Raw genomic sequence first — 22942 nt, 5'->3', positions numbered from 1 at the left:
TTACAACAAACAGTATACTTTAAAATCAATTCCCATATGGGAAAACAATTTTCAAATTTGTCGCAATAAAATAGTCGACCTTCATATACATAATTACAGGTTATTGTAGTTTTTAAAGTTGGATATTTACTATTAAATTTTTACACCAAACAAATAACACTAAAATAAAATTTATGTGTTTTAATAAAATACAATCTTACAATTTATAATTAAAATTAGTTTTAACATAATTGGTTAGATACATTGATTTTTACATAATTGTGCCGGTAACTCTTGGTTGTCGCGTAATATGATGAATTTATAATATTTGTTGAAAAATTCATGGACCGTCTTAAAATAAAACGTTCAAAAATTTACGCGATTTAATACACTATCTATTTGCTGAAGACAGTCGTAGCGTAATAAATGTTAATGCACTATCACAAATTATCACCTGAGATTTTCAAATCAAAAACAGTTTCGTCAAAAAAAACGTCCCAATTTCACGTCTCACAGCTGTCACACATAATAAAACCTTAAAACTAAAAATCAGTCGCATTTAATTAGCCGTAACAGTCGTCTGATTTCCGTTGCTAATGGTCCCACTCTCCACTTTTTCTTCGGTCGTTCGATCTAAAGTCTCCGTGGAATTTGTCTTCGATTGCACAGCACTGGGATCTATCACCTCTTTGGAAGACGCCAAACTACGAGGGCTCTAGAAATGGCAAAAAGGAAGTGTTTCAATAAAATATTGCAACTAAATTACGTAACTTTTATAATAGAACAAGGTTCGCGCAATAGTACACACGTAGTATCACTTCAATCAACGCATATTGATTAACGTTTAACAATATTAAAAAATTACGTGACTAAATGATTAAGTGTTGTTACAACGTGGACTTACATCAGCCCGAAAGCGATGGATTTCTTGGCTAAATCAGCCTTCGCATTGACTTGAAGCGAGGCAAAAATTATAGGTGTGTGGTAATTAAAGAACTCATTAAAAGAATGTATTAATAACTGAAACAGTGATGTAGAGTAGAGGTCATTATTATAGTAACTGTAGAATGTTTAATATAAGCAGAATCAACTTTTTTTTAGACTGGTCACTAAAATCTACTTGTTCCCACTGTTCTGTGCTCCTAAGCAAGTTAAAATTGGACTTTAACATTTATATTGTAGTAGAAACCGGGGTTTTTCTTGTTGATTTGGAATCAAACGAATCCGATCCCATTTCCTCCAGATTGGCTTTAATTTCAGTTGACAATAAGATTGGATTGTTTTTTGACATTCGAACAATCCAGTTTTTCGAACTCAGACAATTTTTTCGCAGCTACCACATAGAGAAAGAATAAAATCCAATTTAAGTAGTACTGATTATATTTTTAATAAATTTAATATGTTCCTATAATTATGTTATTTCTCATTAGCGTGAAATAATCCACACAATCACTTAAAAAAACTGAGATATAAAAGTGGGAAGAAATTTGATAATTTGAAACAAAGAAATTATTTTGCTAGAAAATTCAATTTACAGTAACAATGAAATTGAAAGAGAAAAATTTAAAAACATTATAAATATAACACCTTTTTTGCTAGTTTTTATTGCTGTTAGTTAGCATGACATTTGTTTAAAGAAATAGTTAAATGGATAATATTTCCCAACACATTTTAATTAGATGTGAATGCAATTCAAGTCATTTAAGTATGAGTCAGTTTCTAATAAATTTGCAGTAATTTCCCGAACTAATTATCTATTTTCTGCACATACCTCAATTTCTTTGCAGCACATTTTCTCCTTGCAACCTTCACATTGACACGCAACCAAACAAAGAGGCGGATTGTCCGCTAGACTTTCAGTGCTCGTCGAGTTTGTAAAAAATTCAGGCTGTATTGTCACTTGCGTGATGCCATTGTCAATGAAAAATTCGTTGATGTCATTCATTATTCTTTTGTAAACCTGAAGAAAAAATTGGCCTTAATTCTTCCGACACACTTTGTTAGTGACTGGGTAATTACCTTGGGATTTTGGAAAATGATGTGCACCGTAGATATGATTTTCGACGCTGTCAATTGCCACACGTGGAAATCGTGCACGTTCACAATTTCAGGAAAATGCTGCAGCAGTTCTGTCTTTAGTGATTCTATGTCTATGGTGTCTGGGATTGTTTGCAGCAAAATGAAGCAGCTTTCCTTCACTGAGAATAAAATTATATAAAGTTTATATTAAAGTTTAACGTTGTCTTTGGATACTTACTGTAAGGGTAACTGAGGATGGTCAAAACGGCGACAAAAACTAGGGAAACAACTGGATCTATGTACTTGGCAATTTCATTTTTGTCGGCGTAGTACACACAAATTGAGCACAGTATTACCAGAATGCAACCTGAAACAAACACTTGTTAATAACATATTAGTGAACAATTTTTAATCTAGTTACCAATGACGTCCCTCAACATTTCTTTAATGCCTTGTCTTTGCCTTGGTTGAACGGTGGAAGGACGCACATTTTTAGTCCTGGAAAGCCTCCTAGCTCCACTCCTCACGTCATTCACCACCACTTTGTTCAGGATTACATCTCCACTAGCTGTAACGTACAGAAAACTACCCTGGTGGAACGTAAATCCTCCGATCAACAAGTAGGACAACCCGTTGATGATCAACCCACAACATCCTGAAAAAACATTAATTTAACCTTAGCCTTTAAAGACTTTTGTCCTTCCAACCTATGCACAAGATGGGGATGGGATGGTGCATCTCATCCATGTGGTCAATGTGCACCAAGGTCTGTACGGCTTCTACAAAAATGGAGAAGCAAACGGACGCCAGAAAAACACAACAGAACAACATGGACAGGATATCGATGCGGGCCCATCCGAAGGTGTTCTTCAGTTTCTTTTGTTTCGCTTTCGACGTCTTCGTCTGGGGCATTTCCTGACAACCTTTGGGATTCGTCGAGGTTAGTTCTTCACCTATGTTGCTGGCCACACTTTCAGCTTTGTTCATTCCTGAACTATTTAACGTCGAATGAGATCCATGCTAAACAATTAAGATATCAACATCAATGGTGACTTATTGTATCAAATGGTGGAACAATCATGAGGTGAAGGATGTTAGGATCATAGTTAAATGTTAAATGTATTCCAATTTGGTTCTTGGAACGAATGAATAATTTATACGGTTACAAATGAAGAGGATGTACGATGAGATAATCAAAACAAATTTTGTTTGTCAAAAATTGGTAAAATCATATGGAAAACCTTTACACTTTAATTAATTCAGATTTTATACAAATAAGTGACATTAATATTAATTAATCTGGGTCCATTAATTTATAATTCTGTTTGACGACAAATCTGTGCTTATTGGCATATCTAATGTATGTTAATAGTTTGGTTTATTTACAAATAAATTAAGATAACATCTTGTTTGTTAAATCATTTGTTATTACGTTCTTGCAATTGAAATCCCACAGACTTCGTCCTAATAAATAAAATTACTTTTACGTGCAATTTCTTAGGTCAATAACATTGTTTGTATTATATTCTTAAATTATATACTTCCACATCTAATTACCATAAACGATTGAGTGATGTGTATTGGTATTACTGTGTTTACGAAGTGTTTACAGAATTACCTCGAGCAATAGAAAGAATACAATAAATATTTAACTGCAACAATTGCAAGAATCTCATAAATTACAAAATAAATCTTGAAATCCTAATTAAATGCACGAGTTAATTATACAGAAACAACAATTATAAAAGTGGCACGAATTTTTCACACGGTACCAAGACACTCAAAGATTTCCATTTGATGTACAAAAAAAAATTGATAAGATAAAGCTCAGTTAATCTCATTGTTCTTCACCATATTTACTTCTGTTGCACCCGACACCGTAGTACGAATCTGATTTAATGTTATCACATCTAAATGGGACGAAACATTAATGAGAACAAAAATCATATCTTGGATCTTGTTGTCAAGGTTTCATTGTATTGAATTAACATTTATGGTCAAATAAGCCTTAAGTCTGATATAAATAGTACGGCCAAATTTCGTCAAAATTTGAATTTGATCGAGATTTAATTCACCAGGATATTAAATAAGAAAACGGATAAGAAACAATCATCAATAAGCGCACTTCTAAGTATATGCATGTGTGTTAATAATTTATAATAAAGTGTGACCTTTACACAATAAATACACTTACGCCTCTGAATTATTAATTAGTTGAAGAAATAATGAAACATTTGAACGTTTATAGAATTAAATTTATATTCACTTTATGGGTAATGATTATTATTTATTTGTATTCCGCAAATTCTAAACAGTAATGTAGTAATCATTATAATATATAATATAAACTTTTTGAAATATTTTAGCCATAACTATTTTATTTATTGTGTATTGTTAAAATAATATTAAATTACTATTGTTGCTTTATACAGTGTTATAAAAACTACTATATTCTTATTCTAACTTTAGTGTTGAAAGGGATTAATGATTAAATTACTGAATGAAATTCCTTCAATTTGTAAAAATTTTTATGTCGAATTTGGTTAAAAACGTGATCCCTCATCTTTTCTATAGGACTAATTATGACCACTACTGTATTTGCAGATAAATAAGTTTCCAAACAACAATTTATTATTTGTTCAGGTTATTAATATTAACAGTATTATCTACAGTAAATCACGCATTTAAATATATATTTCAAAACATTTCCAGCAATTTATTTCTTTCGCAAACATTCTCGTTGTATCCATGACCCGAACGTCTCTTACCATCGGCAGCTTGTCCCTTACATGTACATATTTATCGAGTTAAACGCTATTAATAAAAGGTAATTCTGTATATCCTGCCTTTAAAGAATACGTTACGGCTGGTAAATTAGGATGGAATTAATGAATGATTACCCCCCGTCTCGTTTGAAAGTTTTTTGAACCGAAACAACGGTCTTACCTTGATGGAAATCAGACAGCCTGTAAGGGCGAAAATGTTGCACAGCATCTGATAGGAGTCCATGAGGAGGGTTAGCGAGTGAGTTATGTGGCTAACCGTCAGTTCAACAATGAAGAAGAGAATTGTGATCACCAGTATCACGTAGAGTTGAACCGGCTGCATCTGCCGGAACCATTCCTTCACCCCCATGATTGGTTATTTGGAAAATCTGGAATAAAAGAAATCCGTTCAGTAATTTACATTTCTGCGAAAATATTCATTGGTAGTAATATTTTTGAGACTATAATTTTTTAGTTATTTTATTTTAGAAAAATCCGACGTTGGTTGTCCTTAATATACGGGAATACAATTGTACAATGTGGCGAGAAGTGAGAGTGTGGTCTAAAGAAGGTCGTGAAATTGCCAACCAGAAATTTTCTGTAGAAGGAAGGCTTATTCCGAAGTAATTAATGTAGAATTCGGTCTTTTCTTTCATTTCTTATCATCTCCAATTTGTGCTTCCCCTCACATTGTAACACTGTCGTCAAAGACTCCTTTTAGATGCGGAATGGAATGACTTTATCTTCAGCGATGAATTACATTCATCCAATTCTCTCAAGGACACATCCACAAAAAATTGTGGAACCCCAATTGTAGCCTTAGCTGAGGACTTTTCCAAGTCCAGTTTTCCAATTGCGATGGTTACTTCCCTTCACAAACTTTGGAGGACCTTTAGCCTCAAATGGAGGTGATGTTGAAATAAGTGGGACCACCTCTTTAGATCAATATCGAGTTAATAAACATCTGAATCATTGTGGAGGTTCAACTCATTATTATTAAGTCTATTTTTCAAATTGTACACGAAAAATCAAAGAAATGTGTGATATGTCACTGAGTACACTGAACAAACGTTTAATTATTTGGGTCTAATTATAACAAAATCTCTAAAATTTTATCTAATAATTATCTCAAGTGCAATTTACTTTAATTAAAGAGAATAAATGCAAATTAAACATTAAATGTCATTAAAATATTTGGCCAACAAATTTTATTATGCAACTAGAATCGATTCAGACGGGATCACTTCCGCATTATTCTTCGAATTGTATAACGTTGTAAGTCCTTAAAATAATTTACTACTTATAATCCGATCATTAACGGCAATCATCAAGCCTATTATGTCATGTTTAGTTCGGCCATATAAATTAGATTTGAATAAAAATTACTCATCGCAGACAGGAAATTAATGATGTGGACAATGGAAGGCCGCAGTTTAATTTTTATGAAAATTCGCAATTTCGTATCAATTTACTAAAACACCCCACGTGCATGCGGATCTCTCTGTACACATTGTGTATGACAAAATCAAATAGTTTTTTGCCGACCTTCGAATTCACAACGCACAAATCTAATAAAATTTAGTCCGAAACATTAAGATAAGGCGTGTAAAAATAACGATAATCACAACGTAAATATTCATAACGTGAATGAAAATAAAAACTATCCCAAAATCGTACAGAACTAGACTCACCCACGCGATTTTGATATCATCCACGTTTAAGCCGGGTCGCACCTGTATTGCCGGATGGAGAAGCGGTCGGGAGTCGAGAGCGATAAGTCTCACGCTCCGATCGAGAGACCGTATTTATCTTGATTTCGAAATCTGAATTGTCCGACCATCCCGAATATTATAAGTGTTGTTTACACACAACCTGTCTATTTCACATAAGTGTTATCTATGTTGGGTATTAATTTTTGTGTAGATATAACTTTTTATTAGACCTTTTACAGTTGGAAGAGGATATTAAATTATTAGTTTCTATCCAGACATGGGAAATGTATCTGTATGAACAAATTACGGTTTTGTAGTGGGATAATTAGTTTCACTTTCATCATGTAATTATTAAATAAATACTTAAAATTGTTTAATATGAATAAGTATGTAGAATAGTTGAATATATGAATTATACTCGGTGGCATTAAAATAGAACACACAGGTCCAATTGTCCAATTACAATAATATTTGGATTAAATTTTGACGACACTATCTAGAATTATAAGATAGTATGGCCTGAAGAAGGTTCTTTTCTCCCAAACCTGTCCCTTCCCATCAACAGCCAAATTGTCATTTGAGTGATGTGGAGAACAACTTCGAAATGTGAAATGGAGGTTTGTACCTCGAATAGCTGGAGTTATTATGATGATGATATCATCTTTAATTTTCATAAGAGGCAATTTGACAGTTTTCAGGATAATACCCCAACTCATATTAGCCAGAGTCAGTTGAATTCCTTTCAATATTTCTATGTAAATTTCTTCACATTGAAGACAAAGCCTTCGTTATTACCACCTATTGAACAATGTGGGACATCATAATTGGGAGATTTCGACCTTATCTCACAGACGTTGATAAATCTTTAGCATCAAATAGAGGTGGCATGGAATGAAGTACCTCGAATTATTAATTTAAAGGCAAAACTACCTTTTATAGATATTGTCAACTAGATGAATCGTCGAAGTATTTTTTAGGATTTTCCTGTAGTACCCTCTCTAACTTTTTTCAACAGCGTTAATATTGTCATGGCAGGAAACCATGTGAACATTATATACAGAAGACTTCAAAATTCAGTTTTCTCTTCTTAGACTTTGAGTGACCTTCAGCATTAAATAGAGGTGGTCTCAATGAGGTACCTCAGGATAATATTGGTCACCACATTAGACCAATGGCAAAGTGAGTCAGTGAGGAACATTGTGGAGTGTACCTCATTATTAATTTAAAAAATATATACAATATATTCAGTGCTTTAGTAACTGTATACCAAAAACATTACACCAAAATTCATCCAATATGAGGTCCAATATGTTCTATTTTCTATGTCACTTAGTGTAACATGGTAATTGAATTTAAATTTATATTAAATTGTCTTAAGAGGACTTTGTAACTACTTAAATTTTGTCGATTATGATACGTACAAGAAGTGTAATAATACATTGTTATTGAATAAATAACAAGTTATTTAATCTACTCTGACATAAATGATATCATAAATTTTTAAAACAAAATTGTATCAGTAATTGTGTTGATTTTGCATTATTCATATCTTTAGTTTTGCTGCAGTCTTTAAGTAAACACGTTTTTGATTCATGCACTTCTTGATGGCTTTAAATCATATTCATTAATTGTACATTCTTCACATCTTCACTTCTGACATCATCATTAACTTAAAAACGCAATTTCTTCACTTAATAACCCATTGTTCTTCGTTTGTTGTTCATTTTCAATTGAATTACCAAAACACAAATTTAATAGTCAAAAATACAGTTATCCATTCATTTACGGACCTCTTGACCCACTCAACACGAATCTTCTCACGCATCACGTCCGAGTGAAATTCAAAGGAATTGCTTTTAATCGCGTGTACGTTTTTAATTAGGAATTCCCCTAAATAAATAAAAAATATCGGCCATAAGTTGTCTTCCGTTTGTTTTGGCGCAATGTGAAGCGTGAACGAAGAATATCGCTTCCGAATTGTGTGGAGACATGACATGTAATTGTTGCAATGAGTTATATCACAATGGCAGATGTTTCCTATTGATACTGAATAATTTTCTGGTCTTGTTATGACGCCATGAATTATGAAATTTAGATGCCAGATTATGGCGCAAAGTTTGGACCTTGTATAATGGATTAGTTTTCATTTTAATAGGAAATTTCATTTTTTCTTTATACTATATATTTATAATATTCAACAATTTTTGAAACACATTTTTGTTGTTAAAATTATAAAATTAATCAAGATTGACAAATATTTTAATTTATAAATGTGTCCACCATTTTGGAAAACTCACCCCACACCAACAAGTGTTTCAACCAACACACAACTCTTTCACACACACAAACAAATCGTGATAAAACTTTTCGCCAAACCCATAAACACCGTCTGCACCTGATAGTATACTGTGTGAATAGAAAAAAAATTAAACCGTTATCCGACGAAGTTTGATTGAAACTGAGGACTTTCCATTTATGCTGCCGAGTTTTAAATAGTATTTTTGTTATTGTAAATGATACAAATGAAGATAAGGCTCAACAATGAACCGTCGATTCAACACCGAGTTTAAATTCCTATAAGTATATCACAAACACAACATCTTGGTGTTTGTTTTGCCTTATCTTAAGCAATTGGAATGAAAACGTTGGACCAGATTATTTTTGAGCACAATAAAATTTATTGACTTGTTCGAACCTGTTTATTTTAGTGAGTTGTTACAGTTTTAGGCAGATTAATTATAGAATTGGCTAAGTTTGAACTTCAAGTATGGTTTTGTTTTAGATAATCTTGTGACGATTAAATTGTAGTAAACAAATCTGAAACAGACACGTTAAAACGGATTTAGTATTTTATTTATTAAACAAAATTATCTACCTATTTTATCGAAGGAAAAAACAAAAACTCAAGGACAATTGTGGACAAAAACTAAAAATAAACAAATCAGAATAAATGTCACACATAAATCGGGGACAATAATTCTATAAAATATTTACGCAAATGGTGATAAACACGACTTAATTTTTTAATAAACGGTGGCAAAATTGAATGTTATATGCATTCGTCGAAACTGACACACACTGCGCAGATCGTACTCAGCAATTTGCCCCACATTTAAATTTAATTAACGATATTTATATCCGGCAATTAAGATTGTAATAAATAACTGGCAAATCGCCTCGACAACTCAATTGACAATAAGCTTCCTGCATCACGTAACGTATTATAAAAATATTCAATCGTCATAGTCCATTTAAATGTTATAATTTTAGCTGTAAAGGTGTCGTGTATCATTTTACATGCGTTGAACTTTTGAGTAATTTTGACGGTATGTCCTTGCGAATGGTTATTGTGTTGTATTTGTTTAGATTTGATTTGATTATTTATGCTTCCTTTCATATTTTTATGTACTGACGCCACTCATACTCATTTTGGTAGCAAAAACCTGAAATTTCTAGTGCATCTATGTGTTGCACAAGAGTGTTAGGTATTCAAAATTTTTGATGCAGCTCATTTAACAAAGTAATTATAAAAAAATTTTTGTTAATGAAGAGATATTTTATTACTAAACTGTCTATTACATCTGTTACATGTAAGGAAATTCAGTGAAATTAACTTTTAATTGCTTTATAGTGTTGAAAGATTAATTTAAATTACATTACATTTTAAGATACATTGTAATTAAATGTGGGAAATCACTTTTAATATACAATTTAATAATTAATTAAAAACAAATTAATATATTCAATTATAAAACCGTCAAAAGAGAGAGAATCATCTTTAGTTTTTTTAAAATTAATATAAAATTAAGGATATTTTTAAGTAATGTTTGATTTTGGAGGTCTTACATTAATTAATAAAGGATAATTAAAGTGAAACTCAGCTTATTCAGTTATGTTTTATTTAAAATTTAAGATTAACAATACTTAAAGAGTTGGAAACCTAAATATGAGAATAATTTGCATTTAAAGGTCCAACAGATCAAAATAATCTGTCTAATTTTATATTTAATTTTATTAATATTTAATTCATACAAATTTAATTAAATACAAATTAATGTAACCAATTGAAATCTGTTAAAAAATTGATTGATTGTTTCAGCAATATTAAAAACAGACCCCATAAATGTCTTTATGTAATTTAGCAATTAAAAATTCAGTTTGGAAAATTTCAAGTTAATAAATTTTTAAGGTTAATGCGTGTTTTAGTGGGTTTATTAATTTCTGAAATGTCACCACAATAACCATCACAACATATTTTTCATTTATTCAAATTTTTAATGTTACAGTAACAAACACACGAAGGCTGCTTTAAATCTTGCAGGATTCGTATCCACATAACAATTTTAACAGTTATTAACATTTCAAAACAAACAATCATAAAACAGAATTAATATATCGTGATTTGTATAAAAACATTCATCAAATGTGATTAAGACGGATGATAATAATATCGACTCTAATCGCATCGAATAAATTATACCCACACGCTCGCAAGATTATGGCAAATGTTAAAGTGTCTGTGAACCATACTATAACTATAAATAAGCTGCATGAAAAAGCATCGGTTGTACAATAATATAAGACACAATACGCTTGGACACCTGGACAAAATTAACATGTCACAACTCCTCGAAGATGTTAATATTTGTATTTTCGATTGTATTAAATTAAAGTACTAGATCTGTGTTAATTGTGAGTTTGTGTTGCAATTTCTTTTTTAAAAAAGGCGATGTGTGGGAAGATCTAGTGTTCTATAAAAATTAATTTATTCTTGGCCAATTTTAAATCGCTAATCTTACATTCATCAACGTAATTAATTAATTTGATAACATTCTTTTAATCTTCAACGTTTTGACATTAACATTAAATTTAAATATGTAGTAAACACAACGCATAAAACTGGTGATACTGTTTTGTAATCCAAAAGTATAATATGTCAAAGATGAAGAAATTGTTACAAATAGAAAATTTGCAAATATGATAGGAAAATTATTTAAAATAGTTTTGTAACTTAAGAATGTGTAACAACAGTAGAGAAATTGGTGAACTCTTTTTATGATTTTTCTAATTGTTATTATTATTTTTTTTCTATATTTCTTTTGTTGTTTTCAAGTGGAAATCTATTTTATGAGTACAAAAATCATTTTAAAACAACAGGAATGGCATTTTGCATTCAAATTTGTTTGAGGAAGATGCTGTAAGAGATGAAGCTCATGTTAGGTTAGATAAATAACGTTGACCTTGTCCAGGAATCAACATCAACGAAGAAATTAATTAATATCTTGTTCAATATTGTTGGGAATAGATAAGTCATTAAACTGTAATGAATCATGAAAAGAGGCTTCATGCACTGAAGTAAATTGGTAAATCTGGTGGAGTAGTACTTAAAAAAGTCTTAAACGAAGAAAGATTTCAATGATTTTCAATAGAAAAAGCGTTCTTCTTCTTTATGACTACTCAAAACCTCATGTAGCAATGGAGACTCTAAGGAAGCTTCAAAATGTTAATTGGAAAGGCTTATCTCATCCAACATAGATTCCACATATTTCTCCCCCACTCCCAAACTGGTTAAGTTTATGAAAATCTTACTTAAAGAATTTTATTTAGTCATTAGAAAAAGTGTTCTTCTTAATGAATAGGTAAGACCACATGAAACATTAAAGACACTAAGGAAGGTTCAAAATCTTAAATAACAAGTTCTATCTCATCCACAAAAGATTTCAGATATTTCTCCACGTGTCTTTTTATGATTTTTGTCTGGGTCCAATTTTTTACTTAATAACAGTTTAATTCTGTAGAAGAGGTCAAAACTGAGGTTGATATATTCTTCGAGTTTTAAGAACCCAGCATTTTTTTCTCGAACATAAATTTACTTGTAGAATGTTAGAAAAAACGCTGTTGGTTAGAATCGTGGTTTTTTTCGTTGAATAATATTTAAAATTACTTGAATTATAACAATTATTTATTTTGTAAGTAACCAATTTTTTCTTAAAAAATGGTTTAATTTCGAATTAGTCAATTAGAAGTAGAACATTTAATAATAATAAGAAAAAGTTAAAATTTAACTTCACTTTTTTCAGTCAAATTCCATAAAAAATACTAATAAGCTGTAGCAAAATTTAATATTATATTTTTATATAATATAATTTTCTTTAAAATATTTTTATTCAACAAAATAATTAATTTTTATTTTAGTTTAATTAATTTAATTATTATATTATTGTTAGAAATTATACAGAAAACAATGTAAAAGGTTTTCAACTGCATGAATGTATATAAAAAATTAATTCTGAATATTAAATTAAACTTTACCATTGCTTTCTTTGAAATAATTTTTATTCAGCAAAGTAACTACCATTAAATTCAATATTTTTACCTATGCTTATCAAGTTAATTTATAAAAAAATTAATCTCAGATTTGACCTCCTCTTTAGAATTAAACCATTTATTACATAAAAATTGTAAATTAACTAAATTATTAATAAGTTGATAGTAAAATTTAATTTTACATTTCTTAGCCAAGTTATATTAATATAATATATATTTATATAATTTAATTACAATATAATCTTTAAAATATTTCATTTGAAAAAATAATCAATTTTCTTAGGAAACTATCAATATTTTAAGATTTTATAGAATAAATATTATTTAAACCAGATAACAATGTAAAAGTTTTGCAACTGTATAAATACATAAAAAATAATCCTGAATATTAAATTAAACTTTGCCTTAACTTATTTAAAATAATTTTTATTCAGCAAAATAACCACCATTATAATCATCATTTTTTTACCAACGATCTTCAAGAAGAAAAAATTCTGAGTTTTTCAGATTTGGCCCATTTATTAAATAAAAATTAATTAACTGAAATGTAACTGTAGCAAAATTAAATATTATGTTTTTTTATATAATATAATTTTCTTTAAAATATATTTTATTCAACAAAATATTCAATTTTCATAGGAAACTATCAGTGAAAACTGTATAGAATAAATAAATTACAGACAAAATTTTAAAAGTAAAAAAATAATAAAACTGATAGTGACAATAATAATAATAATAAAAATTATAAATTTGTAAATTTAGTAACGTACATATTATTTTAAAAAATATTTAAGGGGGTGCATACATTCCTTTCTAACACATCATCTACAACATCCTTTTAAAATTGAACATAATTATTTGATTTACTAACCCATTGTGATTTAATAAACAATTTCCTTGTCCAGTGTATGTTACCAACTACTAAACATTACTTAACAAATGTAGTGTCCAGTCAATTTCCGAATAACTAATCAATTCTTGACCAATCCAACCAACCCAAATACCTACTTATCAAAGTACTCACCGCGATTTTTTCAATATCTAGGAAGTCATAGCCAGGTTGCGCGCTCGAGAAAGCAAACGAAACCCGGAGCGCGGGTAAAAGTAAATGATGTAATTACAATACCGACGCCAGAACCATTTCACTGTAAAACAACGCCGAAAGTTTATGTAATCGAAAATTACGCGAGCGCGTCAAAGAAAATTTTTAATGCCGTTTCCGACGCGCGTAAACAGAAGCACATGTCAGGACGTGGGGCCGGAGCGTGAATGCATCTTGGTCAGTTCGCGGATCGTGTTTGAACACTGAACAATTCCACACTGGCCGAGCGCTGATAATATTTCACCCACTCTCCGAATTTAAAAGCGCGTTTGGCACGGCACGCCGTGATTTACATCGGTGTTTTCGACGGTCGACCGAGCTAAGCGAGTCGAAATACCTTCGGGTATGGTACAGAACGAAGTTTTATTCAGATTAACTATAGTTTAAGAGTTCGAAACTTCCTTTAATGGTCTTGGACTACGAACCTGATGATGAATTGCGTTCAAAGGTTCAAAACATGTTTTCAAGATGTCAAAATACCAGTTGTAATTTTATATTGGAAGTTTCATATTCAGTTCTTGTTAAAATCAAAATATTGGGTGTCTTACATTAATTAATAATAGATAATTAAAGGGAAACTGATTAATTTTTGGTATTCTTTTATTTAAAATTTTCCCCATTAATTGTAATTGCAGCTAAGTTGAAACAGATGACAAGTTTAGTGAAGATTTCTAAGATCCAAAACTTTATTATCTTCAGGTTGTCATAGAAGGAAGTTTTCTAAAGATTAATAATCCTTTCAAGGTTGAAAACTTCTCTAATGGTCTTGGAGTGCGAACCTAATGCAGGAAGTAATTGAAACTTAGGTCAACTTATTCTGTGATGCTTTTTATTTAACATTTTTAACACTATTTGTAATTGACGCTTAGTCAAAATAATTTCAGGTTGACACAGGAGGATGTTTTGTGAAGCAGATAACTAAAGTGAAACTTTAATCAAGTCGTTCTGTTGTTTTATTTAATATTTTTCAAGGTTGAAAACTTCTTTAATGGTCTTGGAGTGCGAACCTAATGGAGAAAGTAATTCCAAAAAGGTTGACCTATAAACTCCAATAATATAGATATTATTATTGGGAGTTTTACATTAATTAATAACGAATAATTAAAATAAAACTTTAGTTAACTTATTGTTATATTTTTATTTTTCCCCACTAGTTGTATTTGAGTCAAAATATCCTTAGGTTGGCACAGACGAAAGTTTTAGAAAAATTATCAGTCTTTTGAAAGTTGAAAACTTTAATGGTCTTGGATTAGGTACCTGATAATGAATTGCTTCAAAAGTTCCAAAACATGTTTCTAGAAGATCAAAATACTTTCTTTAATTTTATATTGAAAGCTTTATTTATATTTAGTTGTATTAAAATTGACAAAAAATTAAAGATATTTAAGTAATAATTATTATTGGCAGTTTTACATTAACTATTAACGTATAATTAAAGTGAAACTTTGGTCAACTTCTGTTTTTTATTTAATATTTTCCTCCACTCATTGTAACTGAAATAGTCAAAATACTTTCAGGTTGGCAGAGAAGTAACTTTAACAGTCTTTTGAGAGTTGAAAACCTATTTTATTGTCCTGGACTACGAACCTGATAATGAATTGCTTCCAAAGTTCCAAAGCAAAATTCTAGGATACTTTCTCTAATTTTATATTGAAAGCTTTATATTTAGCTTTATTAAAATTACCATAAAATTAAGGATAATCAATAATTATTATTGAAAGTTTTACATAAATTATTAACGGATAATTAAAGTAAAACATTGGTCAACTTATTCTGTTATATTTTTATTTAACACTTTTCTCCATTAAATGTAATTGAAGCTGTGTCAGAATACACTCAGTTTAACATAGAAGGAATATTTCTAATGATTAACAGTCTTTTGAAAGGGGAAAACTTTTTTAATGTTCCTGGACTACGCACCTGATAATGAATTCCCTTCTAAGTTAAAAAACATGTTTCTAGGATATCAAAATACCCTCTATAATTTTATATTTAAAGCTTTATATTTAATTTTACTAAAATTGACAAAAAATTAAAGATATATTTAAGTAATAATATAAAGGGAGTTTTACATTAATTAATAACGGATAATTAAAGTGAAACTTAGGTCAACTTATTCTGCGATGTTTTTTATTTAAAATTTTCAACACTATTTGTAATTGAAGCTTAGTCAAAATAATTTCAGGTTGACACAGGAGGATGTTTTGTGAAGTAGATAACTAAAGTGAAACTTTAATCAAGTCGTTCTATTGTTTTATTTAATATTTTTCCTCAATAATTCTAATTGCAACTAATTCTTAAATAATTATTTGAAACAAAAAGCAATTACTTAAAAGTGTCAAGGTATTTAATCTTTCTGTCGGTAATTGCACACAATAAAGCGACATATCAAAAATAATAAAATTAAATTATCTTTGATATTAAGGGATTGTACGGTATCAGCAATTAACTATGATAATTTAGAGGAAATGCTTTGCATAACGTGTTACAAAATGATTTTATTTATCTGGTAATTGCATTAATTATCGCAATTATTGTAAAAGCTCAATTTGTCAAACACCATAATCGAGGAAATGGTGAATGGTTAAAATTGCAACAGAGATGTAAAAAATGACCACTTGCAAAATTCCAAAATAAAAGACGTGATGCGATAGTCAAATTTGAAAACATTTACACTAAAATAAATATTTATAATGTAAATGGTTATTTTATTATCGATGTGTTTCTTGCGTTCGTGAATGTTTCTTGCGCGAAACGAATATTAAAAATGTTTTGACGTTGACAGAAGGAATTTACTTTTGTATCCTATTTCTAGGACAAGGATGAACTCATTTATACAAATAGCATTGTTGGTTCTGTTTTCGTTTAAAATTGTGTGTAAATAGTTTAGACACCGTTTGAATAAATTTAAATTTGAAATGGGATAGTGAAATAGATAAAACATAATAAAGTTTCTGATACGAAGGTAAACTGGTCACTGTTATGATGAATTTGATGACGATGATGAGCCTTTTTTTTCATTAACTATGATTCACAGAACTGAACTGGAAAATGTAAATTTATGCTAATTTTAAGGCACATTGGCTTTATTTATATGTCAAAATTTGTAGATTTATTGTTTGATTTTATTTAGAATTTGTTAACAATTGTAAAGATTCAACATATTATAATAAATTAAATCTTATTAATTTTATAGGAATTAATTATTAAAATAATTATATATGTTTAAATAATTTGAATATTTAAAATATCTTTTTTTAATTTAATTTATGAGATATTCAAAAAATAATAACAATTTATTAATTATTTATTAAATTTAAATTAGATTTTAATGTGAGTTTTTAAATTTTAATAATACTGATAAACAAATAAATTTTAATAATGGAAAAATGTCTACAGATAAGAATATTTGGGAAATACTTACTAGTGTTGCCATCTTACGATGTTTATGAAAAGTGTTATAAATAAACAATGTGAAGTCTGTAAAATAGTTTGTGGGTAGTGAAATAAAACAACAATTTAAATAAATTAACAAGTATATTTCATAACATTAAAATGTCTATATCAGTTCCAATTCAATGCTTCGTCTGCATATTCATTTTTATAAAATAACATAATACAAATCTACAACTACTCTACTAATAAGTAAGTACAAACATACATATATATAATATATAAAATGATTTATTCGAAATATATTACAAAAAATATAAAACATAAAATCAAGCCTTGTATTTGGTTGCGCGAAAATTCTAACAGAAAATGTATATCGATTGGTCCAAGAATTGAAAAAGAATCACAAAACAATATTGTAGTTTACCATGAGACATTAAAAGCTATGACTATGTACTCTTAGACGGCTCCAAAATTCGTCTACCTTCATGTCAATTCGTTAATATAAAATCTACTGAGCATCTTCGCTACCGATTAGCAAAACAGTACTAAAAACAACAAACTGCATGTAAATCCTTGTCTACATATAAATAAATAAAATTCAGTCAATTTTGAGACGTTCCAAAATCTTCACAACCTACTTTTGACTTATGGCAAAAAAGTACTATTACTTTTGTTGTCGTCTTCCGGCTGTGACAACCCTTTCCCTACTATCCTCCCTGTTGACGGAATTCCTCCTCGGAGGCGAATTTCCAGTCGTAACCCTGCTCTTCCTCGACCTCTTGAATTTGGCCATATCCTCTCCGAAGACGTCTCCAGTTCTCAACGCCGAAATCAAGTCATCGAACTCTCCCTTTGGACTCTCCCCATTCTTCAAGTTAACAGTTTTGTTAATGGAGGACAGAATTCCTTCGCGACTGTGCTTCCTTTCCAACGTCAATTTTTTGAGTTCGGCCTCCTGCTTAGCGCGTTTCTCTTCCTCCTCCTGGCGCTTCCTCATGTTCTCGTTATCCTGCTTGGCCTCCATGAAGGAGACAAGGAAAGCATCGAAGATTCCGAAGAACTCGTCTGGTTGGGCGTTTGTGGCGTCCTCCCCGAATAGCCTGGCTGCACGTTCAAATCTCGTCTGTAACACAGATATAATTGCTATAATCTTATATAATAAATCAATAGTTATTTACTTACCTTCATGTCTTGGTAGAGATCTTCGATCTCGGCCAATCTGCACGTGGCAGTTGCCTGGAACTCGCGCATTACCGGTACGAACTTGTCGTTAGCAGTTGGACTTTGGGTTCTGTGGAACTCGATTTCCTTAGTGACGTCCCTCAAACCGGCCCTGAGATGCGCCATATCCTTGTTGAGCTCGGCCAACGATACTTTAGAAGCCTCGCGGACGTGTGGAATATCCTCGTCGAGTCTCATGATGTCCTTGAACTTCTTTTCCAAAATCTGGATAAGATAATGCAGCAGGGTCGTTCCTTTGTTGGCGCTGGATTTGGTGTCGGCCAATCTGTTCAAAGAAGTCAGTCGGAAGCCGGAAGCGTTTCCTCTGGCGCCGCGGTTCATGTAATTTCCCAGCGCTAAGACGATTTCCAAAAGTCTTCTCAGACGTCGTGATCTGGAGACCTCCCTTGAGGCTTCCATGACGTTGGTAATGCGTGGCGTGATTTCGTTAAGGGTCAGTTGGAAACGCTTCTTGTAATGTAAGCTCCTCAACCGTTGTTCATAATGAGGTACTCTAAAATAAAGAATCGGCAATCAGTTATTAGGACAAAAGGCTAATTTTGGATACATACTTTGATATTTCGTATAAGAATCTGTCGGCTCTCGCCAGGGATTCGATTTCGTCGCTGTGTTCTTCTAGAAGAGCAGCTTCTTCGGGACTAGGTGTGAATTTTAGTAACTGTTCTACCATATCGATTGGTAATTGCTCTTTGCTATCCATGCTGAGGATTGCTTTGGTAATTTCTTCATCGGACATCTTCAATTTGGACAGTAAAATGGTGCAGTTTTGGGCTCGTCTGCCGTCAATTACAGAGAGAACTTTACTGCGATTTTTGCCGAGCTTGCTCAGGTCCTCGATTGAACCCTCATTCTACAAATAGAAGAACAAGAACAATTCACTTGAATTTGTTTTTTATTTTATTGATTTATAATATAACATAAAAACATTTGATTAATCTTTTGAGCTGTAAAACTTGGACAGAAAATCTTTGGGCTTAGGATCAATCCAGTCTTTGAAATGATTCATGACGTGGCTCTTTTGCATCCATACGTTTACAATTTCCTTTAGCTCCATTTGGCCTTTAATGACTAGCAAATCAATAACACGAATGTCCTTTATTTCCTCATGTTTCATGAATTCCTCCCTCAGTCTTTCTCTACATTCTGACACGCTCTTCGGTATGTCAAAACACTTTACAATGTAGGGTATCTGTCGGTACCAAGCTTTATACAAATTTAAAACTCTGTTTCTAGCATCCCTTCTGTTCATCGAAAGAACAGGGGATACTTTTCGTGCTGTACATTTACCAAGCATTTTTTCCGACTGCTCAATATATTACAACAATGACATGTATGTCAAAGTTTTATTGACGAAACTATGACAACTAAACTTACCGCAACTCCGCTCTTTTGATATGCACAGAACAACTTATCAATGCACTCCAACTCCATGGCATTGTACAGCTTGGTGTCATCCAGTTCGCTCCAAATGGTACCGTTCAACTTGACGTCCGGAATCTTACTCCAGTTGAACGATTTCAACGGGTTCGAGGGTTGAGGCACGTTCTTCTTCACCATTTCGATCTTGTGAGGCTCGATTGCCGGCGCCATCGGGGCGCACGGCGGCGGCGGTGGTCCGGGAGCCATCGGTGGCGGTGGTGGTGCTAATGGTGGTGGCGGTGGTGGAGCCACGAACTCGGGTTTGAAGTCCACGTTGTTCACGTCGACGCCGGACTTCAGACCAATGACTTTGGCGTCGTCAGGGATGTTGCCCGAGCTGACGAGACGTTCGAGGCGGAATCGTTCGCCCCTTTCGCAGTTGATTTGTCTGTCCAGCTCTGCCGCACGGTACTCTAGTTCGGACATCCTGTAAATGATTTTAAGATTAGCTATGGACTATGGTTTGTGGTTTAGTGCACGACAAAAGAAACGGTGTGGAGACAGAATGGTAGTACACAATTGTGTTTGGATTAGATCATACATTGCAAAGAATCTTATCTGAAAGTGTGGAGTATACATGAGTCCTAAAATTTGCGCATTCACCATTTTTGACAAAACATCTGGTCTACTATAAAAATATTTTGAACTTTTTAACATAAAAATATTTTTTTAAAAAATACATATTTGTGTAAATGACATAAAAGTGTTTCTGTTTCTGATATTCCGTTTCGATTGGAAGCCTTTTTGTTAGTACCATTAATATAATAATTATTTCTCCTCTAAAATTGCTTTAATAATAACCTTCTATCTATTCTAATTAAACAAGCTTTAATAAGCTGAATAAATCGATGATTTCGTCATTATATCACCATCTAAATCAATTGAAAGCAGCAATTTTTAATTATCATGTTTGATATTGATCAACAGTTTAGTACTTTAAATGTGTTTCTGGAAGTTAAGTGCATCAAATAATTGACACAATTTGGTTAGGATCAGCAGATCATGCATAACATTTTCAAATGAATATGAATATTATGTGATAATGATAACATATGAGTGAACGGTTAGTGATCATCCTTTATTGATGTCCGCAACTGCATCGCCCCAAATGTAGATTGACTTACCAACCGTTCGATTTAACTTTACAGATGAACTTACCCCTTAGGATCCCTAATCAAACAAAAATAAAACAATAGTACAGTAAAACTATTAAAAAAAGTCACAAAACAATATGGGACCTTAATTTGGTGGAATCAACGTAAGAGTAATTACAAAATTTACCTTTGTCTTGTCTCGATGTGGGCAGCAGTCTCCTTCTCCAACCTTTCCTTTATTCTTGATAAACTGGATTCGATGTCTTCCTTCTCCTGCGTTCTTTGATCCAGTTCCTGCTCTTTCTTCGCCAACCTATTCGACATATCCGTGTTCTCCTTCTCCAACTCTTCCGCCTTCTTCCTGGCCGCCACCAGTTCCTCCTCTTTGGCCAACAAGTGCACGATTTCCTTCACATTGATGTTAATAGGACAGACATCCAAGTCTTTGATGGTGGACTTTTCGTTTTGTTGCAAAACGATTTGCTGTACTATCCTGTCAAACAACAGCCAATGTTGAGGATGAGATCCGTAATCCAAGGGGATTAGCAGGCAGTGTTCCAAGAGTGAAAGCAAATGCGGATAGGCGGCGGTGTGACTCAATTTTCGCCTTATCAAATCGAACATTGCCGAAGCACTCTTCGTGTCCACGTGTTCCTGCTCGAATTTCCTGGCCAGCTCTTTTTCATCTTCGTTCCGTACCATCTCGAAGAAGTCCAAGTGACGGTTCAGGGTCTCGTTCTCGTGTCCCCGCAACTTGTCGATCACCGGTTGGATGCCCAACATCAGAAACTCGTAACGCAGGTGCAGTCTGAACTCTAAATTCTCTTGGCCTAGGCCGTAGTTGAGGACGGCGTTCACGAAGGACATGATGGCGGTTTTTAGGTTGACCTCGTCTCTGTAGACGCCGGTGGATCGGTCCAGGTCGTTGATGATGCCCAGGAATCTGGTGCGTTCGAAGGCGTACTTTTGGTAGTGGAGCATGGCGTCCAATACTTTCTTGTGACCGCCTGAGACTAGACATACCGCCCCCAGGATTTCCAGGACGGCGATTTTGGTTTTTATGTTCTCGCTGCTCAGCGACTGAGCTATGGTGTTGATGCTGGTCGGGTGGGCCAATACATGAGCTCTTCCAGTCTGTAAAAGAACATGGATGAGGAATGGTTACAACGGGGAACTGGAGTTGCTTACAGAGTTGTTCATCAGAGCTTTGACGCATCCGATGAGGCTGGTGTGGATGGAACTTTGGGCTGTGAAGTAGTCCATGCGTTCCAGACAGTCGAGGAGTGCGGGTAGGCCGTCGAGGTCAATGAATTTGATGACGAAACTGTGCGTTGAGGTTCTTAGTGCCGTTTTCAGTCCGTCGATCTGCTTCGTCCGACTTCTGACTTCTTCCTCCACGTTGGTTTCCGGATACTGGAGCTGCAAATACAAATGGTTATTGGTAAAACCTGTGAATTGGTGAAGACTTACAGTTGCTAAGGTTTGCAGTCTTTCGATGTAGTGTTCTGGAGCATGGGCTTGGTCCACGGTGTCATCTCCGCCCTTTCTTGAGCAATAGATTTGCCATTTTTTCTGAGGAGGAAGGCTCATCATTGCTGCTTTGTTTGGTGCTGTCAGGTCAAGTTCCTCCTGGAATTATAATTTAATATAAGTTAAAGATTTAAAAAATGAAGATTGACATGTTGGACATAATTTAGATTTATTAGATTAACCGTAAAGAAAGTAAAAACTTTGATTTATTTACTCCAGGTGTTCTAGTAAGCGGACAAGTCTCTTCTAATTATATATTCCATGATTGCAAAAATATAAAATAATGGTAATTGCAAAACAACTACTTATTACGGTTTTACTGTTATCCAATAAAACTCGAAATATTTATTCATAATC

General features: G+C 32.4%; 2 protein-coding genes across 6 annotated transcripts in view; both read right to left on the bottom strand.

The window, feature by feature from the left end:
* Window positions 1-165: 165 nt before the first annotated feature.
* On the bottom strand, window positions 166-14112 carry LOC109598408 (zinc transporter 1). Of its 3 annotated transcripts, none has more exons than XM_020014315.2 (8): window positions 13827-14112; window positions 4945-5152; window positions 2706-3018; window positions 2420-2653; window positions 2237-2365; window positions 1999-2177; window positions 1751-1939; window positions 166-694 (listed from the first exon to the last, which is right to left on the bottom strand). In XM_020014315.2, the coding sequence occupies exons 2-8, from the start codon at window positions 5131-5133 to the stop codon at window positions 539-541; spliced, it is 1389 nt and encodes a 462-aa protein (XP_019869874.1). In that variant the 5' UTR covers window positions 5134-5152; window positions 13827-14112; the 3' UTR covers window positions 166-538. The 3 variants fall into 3 exon arrangements, with proteins under 3 accessions (XP_019869874.1, XP_019869875.1, XP_049825791.1); XM_020014316.2 differs by lacking the exon at window positions 13827-14112 and adding an exon at window positions 8773-8923; XM_049969834.1 differs by lacking the exon at window positions 13827-14112 and adding an exon at window positions 6455-6801.
* A 3310-nt stretch (window positions 14113-17422) lies between these two features.
* LOC109598414 (disheveled-associated activator of morphogenesis 1) overlaps window positions 17423-22942 on the bottom strand; it is a 69840-nt gene continuing 64320 nt past the window's right edge. For 2 of the 3 annotated variants that reach the window (XM_049970037.1, XM_020014324.2), the window contains 6 exons: window positions 22244-22684; window positions 21243-22189; window positions 19917-20388; window positions 19094-19392; window positions 18483-19035; window positions 17423-18423 (listed from right to left, as the gene is read on the bottom strand). In XM_049970037.1, the coding sequence (XP_049825994.1) occupies window positions 17965-18423; window positions 18483-19035; window positions 19094-19392; window positions 19917-20388; window positions 21243-22189; window positions 22244-22684 (3171 nt within the window). In that variant the 3' untranslated portion in view covers window positions 17423-17964. The remainder of the gene's footprint in view (window positions 18424-18482; window positions 19036-19093; window positions 19393-19916; window positions 20389-21242; window positions 22190-22243; window positions 22685-22942) is intronic. The other variant, XM_049970036.1, reaches the window with a different exon arrangement.

This window comes from Aethina tumida, chromosome 7 (genome assembly GCF_024364675.1).
Source record: "Aethina tumida isolate Nest 87 chromosome 7, icAetTumi1.1, whole genome shotgun sequence".
Taxonomy (NCBI): Eukaryota; Metazoa; Arthropoda; class Insecta; order Coleoptera; family Nitidulidae; genus Aethina; species Aethina tumida.
The sequence above is the reverse complement of the archived record's forward strand: the minus strand, read 5'-3'. Positions and strand labels throughout refer to the sequence as shown.